At 43.7% G+C, this 13,565-nt stretch overlaps 1 protein-coding gene across 2 annotated transcripts in view; it reads right to left on the bottom strand.

Annotated features, from left to right (window-relative positions):
• Positions 1 to 13,515, bottom strand: part of GRAMD4 (GRAM domain containing 4) — a 76,508-nt gene extending 62,993 nt beyond the window's left edge. Inside the window, exons 1-2 of one of the 2 annotated variants that reach the window (XM_072920222.1) lie at positions 13,164 to 13,515; positions 12,111 to 12,289 (exon numbers count right to left, since the gene is read on the bottom strand). In XM_072920222.1, coding sequence (XP_072776323.1) covers positions 12,111 to 12,253 — 143 coding nt within the window. In that variant the 5' untranslated portion in view covers positions 12,254 to 12,289; positions 13,164 to 13,515. The remainder of the gene's footprint in view (positions 1 to 12,110; positions 12,290 to 13,163) is intronic. The other variant, XM_030255941.4, reaches the window with a different exon arrangement.
• Between the last annotated feature and the right edge of the window lie 50 nt (positions 13,516 to 13,565).

The raw sequence follows: 13,565 nt of genomic DNA, 5'->3' as shown, positions 1-13,565 counted from the left end.
TAGCCATACCAGGGAGCAGAGGGTACAGTCCTGTGAGAAACAAGATCCCTGAGGAATAGAACCACAATCCTGCAAGGACTTTTGTTCAGTAAAACGCTCAGGTCTTCTGGCATAACTGCAGATCTTTCATTTCACATGTTGATTTTAACAGGGTTTGGACAGCAAAACTCATTAGAAATCTTTGCTATTAAATCTGATTCTTCCAAGAAGCAGCTGTCTGGGTATTTCCTCCACGCTCTTCCCCAAAAATCTCTGCCTGTAGTATCAACTGCTGTCAAAAAAAGCCAATTTGGGTGATACCACTAACTGCTGTAAGAAGAGGATTGAAGATGGACACCAGTCCAGCCCAGGACAAGGCTGCCATACATGCTTAGCAGCAGTGAGAGTTAAACAGGCAAGTGATGAAGTGATGGAGAAGTATGAAGGTAAGGCTGAGCAAAGTACATCTCCTCACCCCACCAATAGTTACAGATGGGGACCATAGCCTATGAGGAAGTAGAATAACCTTGGAAAGAATGATGGAGAAGGGAGGGAAGGAAAGGAAAAAAAAAAAAAAAAAAAAAAGACATTACTCAAGTTTCCCATGTATTCTTGCATTTTCTCCCAAATTTTATTAGTTGACAAAACCTATTTCATTTTGTGAACGAAACCAAAATAACTCATCACTCAAGACACTCAACACTGCTGAAAACGAGCTCCAGCCAGCAATCATAATCCACTCATCTGCACACACACACACACACACAGGGCAGCTCAGCTCCCCACCTTCAGCAGCCTGGCACACACATGGCTGCCACAGGAACAGAGACAAAAATGGAGATGCACGGCGACATTCTATGAGCAGTTTTGAGGCCTCCTTAAAGCAAGAATAGAGCCAAGGAAAACTAAAGCAAAGTTTCCATAATTTCAATGAAACACAGAAATTCTGCTTTATGTAAGCCTGTAAGGAAGATACAAAGCCTCTTCCTAACAATAAACCAAACAGCTGAGGTAATTACCATAAGCTTGCCCAGTTCATACTATCTTGGTCATATCTGTAAAAAATTAACGTTTTAATGGTGCCTCTTATATTCTATTGTCTCATAACTGCAGATGACAGAAAGTTATGCACAGGAGTTAACAACTACATTTCTGAAGCTGCTTGAAACAACTGAAACAACATTATCTTAGAGCATGTCTTTAAATAAAGCAGGGCATATCAACAAACCCAGCTCCACTTCTCTGCAAAGGGGAAGCCTGCTGTTAGCATCACCAAAGTATACACTTAGGATAAGTGGCATTTCTCCCAAGAGAACCAGCTCCTTTCTTGAAACAGCGGTACTAGCAAGTTTTCCACCAGGTTTCAACATGAGATGCATTGAACACATGGAAAAGGAAAAAAAATATCTGCCAGATATGCCATTTGATCCCAAATATGGAATAACACATGAATCCAATGGTGTCTGCACTTCATGGATCAACTTTTTGGTTTATTAACCAAGCCTGTAAAAGCAGTCTAAATTACCATACTTTCTGCATGCTCTATTATAAAAAACCCCAGTACTTTCTTGTCTCAAAATGTCACAGATAGAACGCAAAGCCTGTCAGGCTGCTAAAATAATCCAAAGCCAATGACAGCAAATAGCAACCTGGCACATGTTGAGCCTTCAGACTCAAAATAGATTTAAATTAACACAAAGATAGCAGGAGAGAGTTTAGTAACAAAGTGAAGAAACCAAGAGAGAAGAAATACGATTATATCAGTCATCATTTCAATCAGACCAAACAAGTTAAAAGCCAGCTAGAGGATGACATTTACGTCTGCCTCTAAGGCTGGGATGAGGGCCAGAATTACGCTCCTTGATCTCACTTATTTATGCCATGCTGACACTTCAGTTGGCAACAAAAAAGGTCCAAAGGTCAAAGTCCTCTGAGGCAGAGAGCCAGGCACACACAGAGTGTCTTCCCAAGTGTCTGGAGTGGGGAAACAAGGAGGAGGGAGCCATAGCCCTTGCCATAGCCATCCACCCACCTGCCACCATAAAACCATTTCAGCTGCGCCCATTTCAAAGCTTCCTCAGTCCGCAAAGGACATTTCTGGAGAGATCTCACCTTTCTTTATCCAACCACTACTACAAAAGAAGCCAGTGGTGCCTCATTTTAAAACTGAGAGGTCACGTCACCAGCTGAAGCCCCAGAGACCACACACAGACCTCCAAAGACCTCACGAAAATTCTCTAAAGAATGTGGGGATGGATAAAAAGGAAGGCAGAGTGATATTTTTGACACTTCTGTCAGTTTCTTAACTGGGATTTCCTACAGCTTTAACTTATTCCAAATTACTCAAATAATATTCACCATCTTGGAATTTTAAAACCTAAACCATAGATTTCACTTTTCAAGAAGAATCCCAAAAGTTGAATTACAAGTCAGTCTCAAATTCCAGTATAGGGATATCAAGCATTTTGTTTATACTACACAAATGTTTTAACAGATACCATCTCTCAAAGTCATGGAAACTTGGAATTCTGAGACTGTTTGCATTAATGTCACAAGTACACTCAAGATTGCAGAATATGATGGAACCACCAGCTAGTACTTAGCTCCCACTAGCCTCTGATTTGCTTACGTGGTTGGCATAAAAGTTAAAAAAAAAAAAAAAAAGTAAAAGCTACACCATATTATTCTTGAATATTTTAGGGATCTCCAGAGCAAAAAATGCCCAAAAGCAAGTTACAAAACATCAAATTTGGTGAAGGGAAAGAAAAAGGAAAAGAAAGATGGTATCTTTGGGTTTCTTTGTTGTAGACATCTGGAGCCTCCATCCAGCTGTAGGATCTAGACAGACAGACTAAACTTGAGCAGGGACTTGGATGGCTGGAAATGGGAGTCTGCTCTAAACAACACCTCAGTCTTGGAAGAAGAGCTGATGAATAACAGGGACTGGCTGTCTTTAGGGTGAAAAGAAAAGCTGTAAATACACAATGAAGGGATAGTTCAACTCCTATGGACACCCCTGCCAAGCCATTCTATTTGTTGGATAATACAAAAGTTTCAGAAACTAAACAGCAGTTTTAATCAGGGACCGTTCTAGCTTTTAATTGCTGCACTCAACTTTGATGCCCCACAGCATACCAGAGGCATCAGGCTTTTCAAAAGATGTATTACAAAATAAAAACCTCTCCTTACTAAAACCCTTCCTTCAGAAGAGGGAGGCACACAACCCAGAGACTTAAAAGCAAGTTTTTCCATATTAGAAGATTGTTTCCTAGTAAGTGTGAAGGTTTCAGAGTGCCCAGGGATCACAACTGACACTGGGATCAGAAAGCTGGGTTTGATTTCTATAAAGCCAGCACTAAGAACTTTGACCAAGAGCTCACATATGTACATAAAAAAAGTCTTTGGGTTTGGTGTATAGTTAACAAACATGCAGAAGAGGTCCAACCACTTCATACTGGCATTCTTACGCAAGGGTGCACACTGGACTACAACCACATTGTTATGTGCATTATTATTATGAGTGCATTTTTCAAAACAACTTTTAGAGTAAAAGTTGAATCCACTAGTAAGTCCTTATTTAAAAATAAAAATAAGCTGTCCCAATTATCAACTCGTATTAAAGAAAACCTGCACGCTTGTAGCTAATCTACCTCAAGAGCTCGTGTCTGGTGCTTCCTCTGTGGTTCAGAAACATCAGCAATGCATCTGTTTCCTAAACACAGTTCCCCACGTCTGATTTCAGATAATGAGCTATCTGTGGTTGTTTAGTCATCTTCAGGGTCAAACCCCTTCATAGTGTTTCCAGTAAGTATATGGGTCTTTAACTGACTTTTCTTCTGACTTTTACATTAATGCAGTATTAACTCATAGCAACTGAATTACTGATTAAAAAAGTTCTAGAAAACATCACTCTGTATAACTACCAACACTTAGTTCTGCTGGAGCTTTTGAAATGAGAAGAAGTAGTAAAAAAACCCAAGGAAACAGACACTGTTTTTTGTGTCAGTCTATGCCGTGTTTTCAAAACTCATCTAACACAAATGTTCAACAATTAAATATGCACATGAAATATTTTGTTCAATGAATGAGGTCTGCTGTACTTTCATATTAGCTCTCAGATGTTATTATGAACTTTTCGCCAGATGAGAAGAAAGCCTCCTTCAGGGTAAAACAAACAGCTGTAGTTTGCTTCAGACAATAAGGAATATAAACTGCATGGAAGGATTTTCCATTATTTAACTGTCACCAACAACAGACTAATGAGTCACAGACAACAGCTTAATACTTAGAGCTTACTGCTAAAGAAAAAAAATATTTATGCAATTTTGAAGTATTAACAACAAAACACAAAATGAGTTTTGAATAGATCCCTGTAGTGTCTCAAACCAGGTTAGCTGTAACCATCCAAGTAAAACTCAAAGTGGACATTGGACACAGCCAGGCTTGCACTGCACCAGGAAAACCAGACTGAAAATGTCAGCCATTGTTTTGTACTCAAAAAGCATATATACACTGTCCTTTACTCTCCTTTAACAGAGAACTGCAAGGGCCAGAGCTTTCAAAGCACCAAAGGACCAAACAAATTCAAACTGCTAACAAAGTCAGCTCCACATTCCTCCTGTAAAACATTCCAAAAAACGGTATTTGTGCTTCATTTATTTTCAAGAGGGATAACTGATTCAGCATTAGAGGGAATCTTTGTTGGCACAGCCCTCAAACTGGAGAAGAATTGCTACTGGAAGAAACAAGAAAGAAGCAGAAGTAGCTTTACAAAATGTGTATTTGCTGTAAAAATATTACCTAATATATTTTCTGTCAAAGTCAGAACTATCCCACCTTGGCTGGTTATTCCCATGACTGAAAGTAAAAAGAGCTGCTGAATGCAGGTACAATCATCAGTCCTATAATGCAACTCAGCCAGGGAGGGAAGATAAAGTTTTTCAAAATAGGCTGAGACCCTTCTTAAGTATCAAAAGCTTTTGTTCTCAGAATGTTTTCAGAACATTTCTTCTAAAGAGAAAAAAGGCTTGCTTATTATTCTAGATAATCTGGAAGAGAAAAGAGTTCTCATTTCTGCAGTGTTTTGAAAACTCTTGACATTAGTTTTATTTATTGCAAGTTTCCAGGAAGTTCTTGTATGTGAAGAAAATCTTGCAAGGACAGCACCTTGTAGCAGCTGGCAGTTCTCTCAAAGGATCAACGTGTCCAACCACAGTGTTCACGGCTTGCTGGGAAGGGCATTCCTCACTGCACAACCACAGGTGATCCCACAGAGCTGCTGAGACCATGCAGGGTTTTACACAAAACCCAGTCACACTACATTTTTGTACAAAAATTGATCTCGGACACTTGGAGGTGTCTTCTGGGTTACTTTATAGATTAACTTTTAAAGGAGTGTGAGATATTGGATAAAAGCACCGCAGAAGTGCAAAGAATTATAAACTTAATCTAACTGTAAAAACACCTGCAAGTGGTTTAATGCTTTGAAAAGTCAGGCTACATAAAGAATATATTCAGACAGATTGCCCTTTTTCCTGCTCCTTCCAACGACACAATCCTTGCAGGGCGATGCAAGACTCAGCAGTCTACAGAGATGGTTTTTACTATTATCTGATGATCTCACCAGTACAAAGACACCCTAGTGTAAGTCTCATGAGGATGCTTTGGATGTTTTGCTGCTCCCAAGTTCCACACTTCACAGCTGTATTTGCTCCACACAAACAGGATAGCAGCTGCTGGGTATCAAAGATCTCAGCAAAAGACAGAAAAGTCCATGAAGGCAACTCCTTTGGCACTACTCCCTGTCACACAAGGGAAAAGGTGAGCAAGAGAGAAGATGAAGAAAGCCCCTAACACAAAAATGAGTTCAGAGATAGGATCTGGATTACAGATCATCTTGCACTTGATTTCATTCAGGTAAAGGTCGTGTTCATCAAGGGCCATGTAACAGCAAGTGTTACACATTGTAAGGTACACAGCATTGTGTACATTGAAGGTACATAGCATTTCATCTTTAGGTGCTTAAAATGCTATTGTTTTCTCCTGTTCCAACCCAGTTTCTCGTTGCAATATTTGTGCATTTCACAAAACACTCAAGAGCCCAGGCTCCCTGCACTCCCAGTTCCCTGCACTCCCAGAATGGGGTTATAGGTATTTTCAGACTGGTCTCTACTGCTAAGATCTCTAAGGCTCAAATTGGACATCCCATTCTCTCCAGACAATTCATAAACTCATCCATTTTCTGGGTTATCCCTGGAACAAAGTCTGATACTGGTAGTGGTCCCACTACTATGGAAGTGTCAACGGAAGCAGCTTTACCCAAAGCACAAAGCCACACAGTTCCCTGTATTCTGATCTGGAGCAAATTACAGTAAATTACAGGGTTTGGACATCTTCATCGGTCCTAACATAACTAGGTGGGTCCCTGAAGCTGTACAGCTACAGACATCACCTGGCTCTGAAAAACAACATGGAAAAAAAAAGGTATCTTCATCAGGCTTAAAACAAAGCTGCAGGCACTACTCAATGTGAAGTCCAAAAAATGCCCACATTTTAAGAGATCCTTCTCCAAACACCTTATGTTTCCCCACCCCTATGGCTATGACACTCCTGAAAAACTGCTGACAGTTAGAAATCCACACACCTCTCTGTAGCCCTGTGACACTTCCCCAGGAATTACAACGCACTTTTGACCTTGAGAAGTGCAGCAAGGTATCTTAAAGCAGTTATTGTGCACCCCTGGGAATGCAGAGAAGAGATCTAGAGAGAAAGAAAGAAAAACAAGTAAACCATTTTCCAAATGTAGAAGGAATGTGGAGCCTCAGGTAGTAAAATACATAGTGAGAAGCTGCAGGACTTTTTTCTGAAGGTACCTCTAAAACTAAAATTCTCTTAAGAAGTCAGCTTTTTCATACACATTTCTAACGTAAAAAGTCAGTTCTCAAAATTTAAATTCATGATATATTTTAGTTTGTGAATTAAACCCTGACTTGAGAGCATCTAAAGATGCTTGTGTATCCTTCACTGAAAAACCTGGTACTAATTTTGGATCTCTGAATATTGGTCAGTTTCCAAACCATGAATTTTATGTGTTCCGTATGCCAGTAACCCTGATACCTGACATGAATATTGAAAGAAGAAGTGGCTTTTACAACATGGTAAAATGCCAAGCATTAGTAATGCTAGATACCAATACAAACTGCTGCTAGTCCTGTCAAGAGACCTGGTAGGACAGTTTTAGCAGCTGGAAACTAACTGCACTCAGTCACTAATTGCATGCATCAGCCCAGCCCCAAGTGTGGTTCTGTTCTTTCCAACTAAGGTAAGTACAGACCTCTCATGTTGTGAAGCTACTTTTTGGGGGATACTAAGAAAATGTGAAAGGTGCGTATTAACCATTTTTTTTGGACATAGAGAAGGCAAGCAACTCCCAACTGCTTTTTCCACATGATTTTGCTATATTCTTTAAGAACCTTCAAAAAAAAAAATCCTACCCTAACCAACCACACATACTAACATTAACAGGAGGGGACACTTAATGATAAAGAACTGAACATCCCCTCTCAAGGAGTTTCATGCAAAACCCAAGGATAAAGTGATATTTCATGCTTTATGCGTTTTTCTTGTTCTTCTCTCTCCCGCCTGTCCATGGCCAGCAGTAGCAGCATTACACCGATATCTTTATTCTCCACCTAGAAGTGTTCACCTAAAAATAGAAACCCTGTTGACCTAAAAATAATGCCCCTGTTTACAAATTCTGTATTTAACATCAACTACAGAATTACGCATATATGCACACAGCATCCAAAGTTCCCTGGGTTTATTCTCCGGACAGCTGCTCCCCTCCAGGCTCATCTCCGGGGAAATGCAGCTATGCAGAAGTGCCCAGGGCCGGGCAGGTCAGCCCCAGCAGAGTAGGAGGGCGGCTGCTGGAGAACCAAACCAGCCCACAGCAGGAATGTGCCCTCACAAATGTAAGCACACGCTCATTATATGCTGCAGTGAGCTCTGTTTCAGACAGGAGTCTGCACCAACACACCCCAAAAACACATGTCCCCATGTGACTCAGCATCCAATGCTTACACTTGTGAGGCATGTGCAGCCAGCAAACCTAGTCATAAATCCCTTAATCACAGGTCAAAAGAGCTGTCAAAGCCTGCACTGCTGGGATCAGAAAAATGCTGATGTGTTTTAAACAAGGAACATTAGCTCCTATGGAAGGGCAGCAGTACTCAGAAGCTGCATCAGTGATTTACAGCACCAAAGTGACCTCTTGAACCTGCATCCAAAAAAAAAAAAAAAATTGCACGATTTACTTTAGAAGTTTCTTATTTTTAAAGCACGCTGGGAAACATGAGGCCACAACTGTCGCACTGTGCCCAGTTCTGAGGGCCCCAGCACAGGAGACACATAACATAATGGAGATAGTCCAGCAAAGGGACTGGAGCATCTCTCCTGTGAGGAGAGGCTGGGAGAGCTGGGACTGTTCAGCTTGAAGAAGAAAAGGCTCAAGGGGAGGATTTTATAAAGGTATAAAAAAAAGCTGAAGGGAATGTGCAGAGGTGACAGAGCTGGGCTCTGCTCAGTGGTGCCCAGGCAGAGGTAACTGAAACAAAGGAAGTTCTCTCTGAACATCAGGAAACACTTTTTTTACTGTGGGGTTTTTTAACTGAGAATTTGCTCAGGCTGTCCAGGAAGGTTAAGGAGTCTCCATCCTTGGAGATACTCAAAAGCCATCTGGGCTTGTCCCTGAGCAACCTGCTTTAGCTGGCTCTGCTTGAGCCAAGGGCTGGATCTGGTATCCCCAGAGGTCCCTTCTAACCTCAGTCATTCCATGATGCTGCAAAATAAAAAGATGAATTATCTTTAATTACTGATGAGACACCTGGAATAAGTTTTAAAATAATACATCAAACTTCATCTAACGTGTATCTATAGGTGGAGTGTTCTTTATGGACCATCACAGAAAGCTTTCTGCATTAATCTGGGATTTATTCTGCAACTAAACAGAATTTCAGTTTTTATTAAAATGCGGGTTAGTTTTTAAACTTGGAGAAAATTTTGAGTATTCTCAAGGCATGTTTAGAGAACTTCTTGTGGGGCCTTTTTCCTCATTAACACAAGCAAATATTAAACATATATAGTGACCCAGGATACAAATAGAAAGGATTTTTTCAATGCAAGTGAATAAGCTGTGAATCTATATCTTCCATTATCCTCAGAAGCAAAAAATCTTCAATCATTTAAGCACCTCTGAAGATCTGGTCTTGTAAGCCATGGAATTAAATTTAATGCTCCCAGAGCATGTACCAGGAGAAAGGATTGGGTGTTGAAGAGAGAAGGGGAAACACAGCAAGAGTGCTCCCACCCACAAATACAGCATTTCTGATTTGCATCTGATAACTGCTCTTTCAGTTTAGTCAAGACAAGATTTACTGTGCAAATGAAACCATACTATTAAGGTGAAGAAAAACATCCAGAACCTACTCTCTCTGAAGACTGCAGAGCCTGTTAATATTCATGAAGTCTGAAGTAACTTCAAAGACTCTTTACTTCAGTTTTCTTATGTCATAACAAAAGGCAGCACTAAGTCATTAAATTTTAAGTGGAATTCACAACTAAACTATAACTCTTTTAGTAAATTCTGACCTGTAGGAAAAGGCCTCATTTCTTTGGTTTGTGTGTCCTATCGCAACGGCAATGAACACAGGGTGCAAAAAGGAAACTTGCATGTTCAGAAACTTCAAAGAACAAAACAGATAAAAACCTCAAAGCCCCCAACATTAATGAGCACTACATTTGTTGTCTGTATTTCTGTGCACAGATTATTTCATGGATTAACCTGACAGGTTAAGGGCAGTGGGCAGAGAGAAAATCTGTTTTGAAAAAACCCTGATTAAGCACTTACTGTCCAAAGCTTTCCCTCTGATCAAATTCTGTGTCATAAAAATAACACATTAGAGAAAGTGATCTCTCCTCCTAGCACGGATGCTGCCATGCAGATATTCTTTAGCTGCAAAAGTCTGCGTAGGAAAGAAATAGAAACAGTGCTAAAGGATAAAACTAGAAAATTGCATACTTTATTTGGGCCTGACACAGGTTTGGACAAGAGAGCCTCCAATTCAGGATGACAGAATTCTCTGAACACAATACTGGGGTATTTTAGTTATAGTCAGGGCTTTCAGGACTTTGAAATTAGGGAGCATTGCCACTAAGCCTGATAAATACTGTATTCATTTAATATAGAGGGGGGTAAGACAGGGAGGAAGAGTCCGCGACAAACCATTGAATAGCTACACAACTTTAACCCAAAAAAATCAGTGAGGTATATGTTGCCCTTGACTCAAGTCTTCCTGAAGAGTATTTATTACCCAGACCTATAAAAAACAAAACATCAGGAAATGTGATCTATTATTGCTTAAATAAAAAATTATTCACTATAAAATTGTTAATGGGACCATATGTTATACTAAACAGAGACTGGTGTTCAAGAGTCCCTATACATTTGGTGGTGATACAGTCAAAAAATAAAACGTGAATGTTCAGCAGACAAAATAAGGAGAAATGGGATCTTTGCTATTCTTCCAACAGATCAGTCATCACTTTGGAGATTAAACAGCTAATGCCTCTCCCTAGTTTTGAAGTCTCTGTACCAAGGACTGAACACTCAAGTACCAAAATGATGCTGAAGAAATACCACAGATACATAGCACCACATGTATGTTTCACACACAGTACCTATACCTGACCTTTAACAGCAGTGCTAATCACTTCTCAGACGTTGAAAGGGTTCCCTTGCCAAAATAAAGTCTTGCAGCCGGGGTTTTTCCCCCCAGGTCTCAAACACCACTGAATTTCTTTGGCATGTAATACTGCTCCAGCCATTCATTTTTATAATGAACTTCTAATCCTATAATAGAATAGAAGTTTCAATATCACTCACGGGAAGAAAACGGGTAAGGGCAGGGAAGAGTTTCTGCTGTAAATCACTGGGAATTAGTTTCCAGCTGGAAAGACAGCAGGGCTGCCAGTCAGCCCCCTGATTTTGCCTCCTCATTTCTCCCTTCTACCAGTCTCTTTGAAACCGGGTTCCATGAAAAAGCAGAGCCAGGACAGGGTTTTCCCAGCTCCTGCCCTTAATTCCTCGCCGCCCCAGGTACTGATGTCAGGTCACCAGGACACAGCGATGCTGGCAGGCATCAGGCAGGAGGGCAAAGCCTGGGTGATGCCTTCACCCAGAGCAGAAGCTGTACCATGCCAAGGAGTAGCACACACACATCCAACAGCAGCAGCCAGCTCCAGGCTGCTTGAGAGCCACCCCCTGACCAAGGACATGCTGAGCAGATCACATCTCAGTAGTGCCACAGTTAAATGAGAAACAAAACCAAAACCAAACCTATCAGTCTGATACTTGAACTTAGGTTAGTCCCACCTATCACCATCCGAAACCAGCTCCAAGAGCTTACCTGCAGAGCAGGATGCACGACATGGCTCATTTCAGTTCAGTCTGGCATCTCAACCCAAAACCACCTTTATTAGGGCAGAGGGATGAGCCAAACATTCTTGTGGTACCATGTGAAAAATAGTGAAACATAACTCAGGCTTCCATGGAATTTTGCGCAATTCAGTACCATAACAACAATTCTGTATTTTATCAGTTTCAGAGCTAGAAGCTTAACTATCAGCTTCTAAAGAACACAGACTAGGACTAAAAAAAGCCTTCCCTTTCTGAACAATTAGATATGGTATTTGATAACTAAACATGGCATTAAAAAAAGTAGTTAAACTCAAGCTTCTAATTCTGTGGAATGAAATTATTTATCACATGTTAAAAGTAAAGGCAGGATCTTTCAGATAAAGCACAGAGACCTGAGAGCCCCACTTTATTAAATATTTCCTCTCCCCACTCACATCTCAACCATCACTGGAAATATGATACCGAGAACTTGTCCATCATTCATTCCATAATCACACAAGCTTAACAGTACCACATCTACTAATCTAAAACTTCTGAGCTACAGCAACAAGGCAGGACACAAAATCATGACAAAAAGCTGTCATTTCCCATTTGTGCACACAAGCCCAGCGATGACCCACAGGAGGACACAGAAGGCCACAAAATCTATGCATACCTATTGACCTGTCTGCAGGAGTCCAGGCTGACAGCCTGAATTGCAAAACAGCCGTTTACCATCCCATCCTCTCTGTGTCCTTGCGAGTAAGCTCTCCAGCAGCATTCCACTGCTTCTACTGCTCCAGCACTCCCGTGCCTCATTGCTCCACACCAAGATGCATCCAGACACTGCAAGCTCTGAAAAATCAGTACATTGCTGGCTGCTATTTAACATGAACGTGTGCCTAGCCCTGAACTCGGCTAGACACAGCTACCGCTCAGGAATCAAACCTCACAGCAGAGCCCGCATTCCCAGCTCTCACTGCTAAATCGGATGGCACGCAGCTGCCAGCCCGGCCGGGGGCGGGAGGAGGTGAAGGAGGGTGTGACGCAGCTCGCACCGCCGCTCTCGCCAAGGGAGATCCCGGCACGCAGCCGGGGATCACCGCCGGGCACAGCCACCGGCCGGAGCGCGGCTCGGCACCGCCAGCCGCCACACCGGCCCCGGGACAACGGCCAGGGAGCCCAGAGAGGTCGGGCTGCGTGTGCACACAAGGATGTGACCTTTACCGGGTTCACCGCCGCCCCATGCGCTGTGTTTACTACAGCCGGTGCCTTCTGGCTGGTGGCGGCGATGCCACCGCCTGTCCCCGCAGCTCAGGGCGGCTCCTCCGTGCCGGAGGGGCGCGGGGAGGAGAAAGGGCCGCTGCTCCGCCGGGAAGCGAGGAGGGAGCGGCCGGACACCCCCCGCGCGCACGGGGACAGCGTCCCTCCGCCGCAACCGCCCGGACAGCCGGGCCACCGGCCGGCACCTCCGCCGGCTCCCCGCAACCTCCCGGTCCGCCCCTTCCCCCGGCCCGGGAGAGCCAAACAAAAGGGAACGGACGGACCAAAGGACAGCAATCCCCTTCCCAGGCTCCGCGTCCGAGGGTGGCGAGAGACACCGCGCCCCGTATGCAACCCTGCCCCAGGGAGGTGGCACCGGGCTAGTACAAAAAGGTGTGGACACCCCAGAAAATTATTATTATTATGATTATTATTATTCCTCCAATACGGCCGGCGAGGCACTCACCCTGCTCGGAAATCGGAGCAAACTCTCATTCACGCTCCCCGCCGTGCCCAGGCCGCCGGAGCCAGGCGACGCCCCGAGAGCCGCCGGCCGCTGTGCTGAGCCGGGCCGGGCCGGGCGCGCCCGCTCCGCCCGGACAAAGCGCGGCGCCGCTGCGGGCGAGGCGGCAGCAGGTGCCCGTCCGCCGCCGCGGCCGTGCCGAGCGCCCCGCGCAGCCGCCGCCGCCGCAGCGCCCGAGCCGCTCGCCGGGGCCGCGCCGCGCGCCCCGCCCCCGGCGGCCCCGCGGCGGGAGCCCGCAGAGGCGGGGGCGGGCGGAGCCGGCGGGCGGGCTATGGGCGGTGCGGCACGGCCCGGCCAGCAGCAGCAGCAGCAGCAGCGGCGCACAGCGAGGCGCCCGGCCGGTCT

The sequence above is a fragment of the Taeniopygia guttata genome, chromosome 1A, assembly GCF_048771995.1.
Source record: "Taeniopygia guttata chromosome 1A, bTaeGut7.mat, whole genome shotgun sequence".
In the NCBI taxonomy this organism is placed as follows: Eukaryota; Metazoa; Chordata; class Aves; order Passeriformes; family Estrildidae; genus Taeniopygia; species Taeniopygia guttata.
This window is presented reverse-complemented; position numbering and strand designations above follow the sequence as displayed.